Here is a 6000-nt window from a genome sequence, read left to right as displayed (position 1 = left end):
TGTTTGTTTGGGGCTGTTTTGGAAGCTCCATGCTTTCTATTTGTTAATGCTGAACTGATGCTGGCTCATGGGGCTGTTTTGGAAGCTCCATGCTTTGTATTTGTTAATGCTGAACTGATGCTGGCTCATGGGGCTGTTTTGATTTGATTACTATTTTTTACTTATTACAATTCTTGTTTTAGTATTTGGAACTCTTGTTTATGAACTTAGATTATGGGGCTGTTTTGAGTTGATTACTATTTTGAACTTATTACAATCCAGGATGAGAGGACAATAGTTCCCTCAAGATAGGTTTGAAATCATCCTACATCAAAAATAGAAAACAAACACATTTCAGATTTTAATTCTATTATATATAATTTCACATATGTGTGAGTAAGTATAATTTTGCATTTTAAGTAGGACCTTTCAATCCATGCTAAGATCATCGAATATTGAGTTTCACAACAATGCCTCCACCTCTCTTAGTTATAATCTCCAAGACTCTGGGTTGAAAATATTTGTATTAGTGATTTGGAAATCACTATGACTGGTGGTTGAATCTTTTTTAATTCTGTTTTACGGATTTTTTTTATAACGAGTCACATGACTTTTTTAATTTTGTTGTCTTATACAAATTGCAGTTTTTGAAAAGAATCCCTAAATTGGAGTTTCGATTTCTTCCGTCTGAATCAACAAGGACTTCATCATCGTCACGGTTAGATTTCTTATGTTTTAGTTTCGATTCTCTTTACTGCGGTTGATAGTCATCGTTTCTTTGCTATTGTACCATACAAACTTGTATAAGATATTTGACTATGTTTTAGTATGTAGTTTTTTAAATTGCTTTCATGTACAAATTGTGTTGGTTGCGTGTTGTATTCATTTCTGACGCAAAGAGGGTTCCCTGGATTTAATCTTTAGTACTTTGAGAAATAGATAAATCTCTTTGGAAAAGATAAACTTATGTTTGTTTTTAATGTAGACAATGGATCGAAGTTGGATGTATGATAGAGTAAACTCCGATAGGTATGGTTTGAAAGATGAATTTGTTAGTGGAGTTGAAGATTTTGTCAATAAAGCCATGAATCGACCACAATTTTTAGACGAGGGGGGGATAAGGTGTCCTTGTGTAAAATGCGTCTCCATTCTCTTGAAGACGCCTAATGTGGTCAAACATCACTTGTACAAATATGGTTTTTTGCCCAACTATTATACATGGATTGATCATGGAGAAGCGGATCAAAGTGTGGACATTGATGGTCATTCTAGTAGCGGCGGGAATGCTGGTCGAGATAATACAGGTGATGAAGAACAATTTGATGCAATGAATGAAATGATCTCTGATGTTTTTAGGCCATCTGTTAATGCCCCAAATGTGAATGTTGATATGGAAAACGAAATAGTTAGTGAGGGTGAGGTACCAAATGAAAAAGCTCAACAATTTTATGATGAATTGATCTCTGCAAACCAACCGATTTATGAGGGAGCTTCTGAATCCGGACTATCTATTTCAGTTAAGCTGTTGGCTGCCATGTCTAATTGGCATGTTCCTCAAAAGGCCATGGATTTTTTCTCCCAAATGCTAATCGACGTTTGTCCAACTAAAGGATGCTTACCTGAAAAATATTACCAAGTGAAGAAGTTGGTGTCTAAGTTAGGATTAGAGGTTGAGAAAATTGATTGTTGTGTGAATGGATGCTTATTATATTTTAAAGAAGATAGAACTTTAACTCAATGTAGAGTTTGTGGAGCTGCTAGGTATGTTCCACGAAAGTGTGGAATGGGACAATACAAAGATGTGGCAGTGAAGAGAATGTTCTATTTTCCGATCATTCCTAGGTTACAACGACTCTTTGCTTCAAAGGAATCTGCAGCTCAAATGAGATGGCATCGTGAGAACCCCAACGATCCAAATATTTTATGTCACCCATCTGATGGAAAAGCATGGAAACACTTCGATGAAGTTTATCCCGATTATGCTAGTGACCCAAGAAATGTAAGATTGGGTTTATGTACGGATGGGTTTACCCCTTACATTCAAGCCTCTAGTACTCCATATTCATGCTGGCCGATAATAGTCACACCCTACAATCTCCCTCCCGAAATGTGCATGACCAAACCTTACTTGTTCTTGACTTGTCTTGTACCTGGACCGTACAATCCGAAAGCTAAAATAGATGTCTACTTGCAACCTTTGATAGATGATTTGCAACGCTTGTGGAGAGATGGCATTATGACTTATGATATCTCTATGCAACAAAATTTTGTAATGAGAGCGCATTTAATGTGGACGATCAATGATTTTCCAGCATATGGTATGTTGTCTGGATGGGGGACACAAGGTAGATTAGCATGCCCTTATTGCATGGACATTACCGATGCTTTCACCTTAAGATATGGTGGAAAAAGTTGTTGGTTTGATTGTCATCGTAGGTTTTTACCAATGGATCATCCGTTTAGAAAAAGTAAAAAAAGATTTGCAAAAGACACGATTAAGAAAAAAAACCACCATATATGTTTACTGGCCATGATGTCTGGGAAGCAGTTCGTGATTTTCCAAAAGTTACAGACAGTGATTGGGCCTCCAAATTTCCAGGGTATGGCAAAAAACATAATTGGATCAAAAGAAGTATATTTTGGGATCTTCCATATTGGAAGGACAACTTGTTAAGGCACAACCTTGATGTGATGCACATAGAGAAAAATGTATTTGATAATGTGTTTTACACTGTCATGAATGATCCTACAAAAACAAAGGACAATGAGAAAGCGAGATTGGATTTACCTCTTAACTGTTTACGCGGGGATTTAGAGATGGTTACTCTACCTAATGGAAAGATGGCTAAGCCAAAGGCAAAATTTTCTTTGACATCTGAAGAGGCAAAGTTAGTATGTAGATGGATTAAGGAACTAAAAATGCCCGATGGTTATGCCTCGAATCTTTCTAGGTGTGCTGATGTCACCAAGGGTAGGATGAAGGGGATGAAAAGCCATGACTGTCATGTTTTCATGGAGTGTTTGCTTCCAATTGCTTTTCGTTCCTTGCCTCCCGAGATATGGAAGCCGCTAACTGAGTTAAGTCGTTTTTTCAAAGATTTGTGTTGTAATACGTTAAAGTTGGAAGACCTTGTTAGGTTGGAACAGAACATTACCATCATCATATGCAAGCTTGAAAGAATTTTTCCTCCAGGTTTCTTTGACTCAATGGAACATCTCCCGATTCACCTACCTAATGAAGCAATCCTTGGTGGTCCTGTGCAATATCGTTGGATGTATCCATTTGAAAGGTAAATGATGTTTAACTTTTGTAGATTATTTTAATTAAAAAACATCTTTTAATCTTTTAATGTGTAGATTGATGGGAGACTTCAAGCGTTCGGTGAAAAATAAAGCTAGGGTTGAAGGTTCAATATGCACTGCCTACTTGCACCGTGAAACTACTCATTTTTTCTCTCACTATTTCAAGACCTTTAGTTTGTTTCCAAGTACAAGTTTAAGGAATGATCCTCGACCAGATCATGAGAATTCCCAACCAACACTTTCAATTTTTAGCAAATGTGGCCATCCTAGTGGAAAATCTCGTGACTATTGGGTGATTGATAAGGAATGGAAGTCTGCTCACGTGCACGTCCTAATCAATTGTGACGAGGTTAAACCGTATCTCGAGTAAGTACATTTTTGTAATACAACTGTGTTGTTGTCAGCCATTTTGGAAATATATACTCATAAATTTAATGGCCGGTGTCAGAATGTTCATGCAATATCATTCTATCAATGAGGATGATGCTTCTGGTCTTATACACGAGCAATTTCCTTCATGGCTAAAGGACTATGTTAGTATATTTCTCACCATTTATATTATGTGGTTGACAATAAACTATCTCTAAGGTTAGATGTATTTTTTAGGTGAACGATGAGAGGAATGGAACAACTAGTCCACACCTGAAGGCATTAGCTCTTGGTCCTAATCCGAAGGCAACATCATGGAACATATACTTTGTTAATGGGTACAAGTTTCACACTCAAGAATGGAGTCATGGTAAAAAGACTACTAATTGTGGGGTATATGTTAAAGGTCTTACAAATGGAGGAGAAAACGATTTTTATGGCATCATCCAACGTATCCTTCAATTGGAATACATTGGCTTTAGCAACAAGATTGCTCTATTTTATTGTGATTGGTTTGATCCAACAAATAATAGTGGCACAAAAGTTATTACTGAGTACAATATTGTTGACATTAAGATGAATAAGCGATATCGTCAGTATGACCCATTCATTCTTGCACAAGAAGCAAAACAGGTGTATTATGTCCCTTATCCAGAAACGTGTAGAAATATGCGTGGATGGTGTTCAGCAATCACCACAAAACCAAGGGGTTATGTCGAGATAGACAACACCGTGGATGAAATACCTTATCAATCCGAATATATGTTACCAGTTGTGCCTATTACAGAAGTTGAACAAATACGTGGTTTAGCCGATGGGGGGTTAATTGACGACGAGGTCGAGATAACAATGACAACTGACCCAATGACTCAAGATTAAGAGAACCTTTTATCTTGTGTTTCTATATTTTTATTTTGTTGGTTAGTAGAGATTTGAAAGGACATTTTAAGAGAGATAAGTAGTTCATAATATTTTCATGTATTGGTTTCTTTGTATTAAATTTTGTTTAATTGTAGGACTTGATGCCGCAATTCCATTTACTAAATTTTGTTTAATTGTAGGACTTGTTTAATTGTGGATCATGCTGTCGCAATTCTATTTACTACATTTAATTTAATTATAGGACTTGTTTAATTATGGTTCCTATTGCGAAAATGTTATGATATACTAATGATCTGATATACTAAGTGTATACTTATGATGTGATATGTGAAAATGTTATATATAATATTTTATTGTTGGCAGCTTTATAGTTAGCTTCTATTCAAATGACTGGACAAAACGGAAAGAGAAAAGCACCATCGAGCACGACTAAGTAAGATGGCTTAATCTTTTCACTAGTTGGTTTCTTTGCTATTTAATATTTTTTGGTGCATTTTTGCTAATGTTATTCATAATGTTACTTGTGTACAAAAGTTCTGTTGACAGGTTATGCCGTCAACGACAAATTCCACCTGGAAGTATTGCTATAAAGAATTCTCGCATGGTCCATATGAAACCTGGTTCAAAGAACCCACCACCACCACCACCACCTACTCAGAGAAAACATCCACCACCGATTCAGACAACTAAAACACCACCACCGATTCAGACAAATCCAACACCACCACCTTGGCAGCCTCCATCAAAGACCTTGAAAACCCCAACACCGTCTCCTTCCGACCCTACTTCAAAGACTCAGACAAACCCACCACCACCACCAATTCAGTCAACCCCAACACCCTCTCCTTCCCATCCTACTTCAACGAATCAGACAAACCCAACACCACCACCAATTCAGACAAACCCAACACCGCCACCTACTGATCAGCCTCAACCATCAATCCCGACTTCTGAGGAATTCAGATTCATTCCTACCCCGGGATATACTCATCGTGTTTTACAAAGTCCTCCCCGTCACTCCACAGATGAGGGCATTCAAGAAGAGGGGGACCAAGCACTTTCTAATGAGGAACAAGAAGAACAAGTTGATGGGCAAAGACCGAAGATCTATATTGTGGAAGATACTGCGTAAGCACACTTTAAATAAATTACCTTTGTTGACCATTACATAAGTGTGTAGTTTGTGTTTATATTAATTGTTTCTAATATTTAGAAATTGTTAAGTTTCAGTCTAATCACCACATAAAAAATAATCAAACATCCTATGGTAGGAGTGATTAATTTGGGGCAACTTAACACCGATACTGTTCATATATCATGACAATGTGTCTGTTTTGATAGTTGAGTATGTGAATGAGTTTTGATAGTTGTGAAGGAGGGTAGTGTATTTATAGTCTCAAGATTTTCTTGGAATCTATTTTGTTGAGAAGTGGTTGTTAAGTGATGGGGTCCATGAGATGAGAGATC

At 37.0% G+C, this 6000-nt stretch overlaps 1 protein-coding gene across 1 annotated transcript; it reads left to right on the top strand.

The window, feature by feature from the left end:
• The first annotated feature begins 967 nt into the window (after positions 1-967).
• On the top strand, positions 968-2653 carry LOC131647966 (uncharacterized). The gene has a single exon (XM_058917780.1). It carries the CDS (start codon positions 968-970, stop codon positions 2651-2653), a length of 1686 nt encoding a protein of 561 aa, XP_058773763.1.
• Positions 2654-6000: the final 3347 nt, after the last annotated feature.

The sequence above is a fragment of the Vicia villosa genome, linkage group LG1 (assembly GCF_029867415.1).
Source record: "Vicia villosa cultivar HV-30 ecotype Madison, WI linkage group LG1, Vvil1.0, whole genome shotgun sequence".
Classification (NCBI taxonomy): domain Eukaryota; kingdom Viridiplantae; phylum Streptophyta; class Magnoliopsida; order Fabales; family Fabaceae; genus Vicia; species Vicia villosa.
The sequence above is the reverse complement of the archived record's forward strand: the minus strand, read 5'-3'. Positions and strand labels throughout refer to the sequence as shown.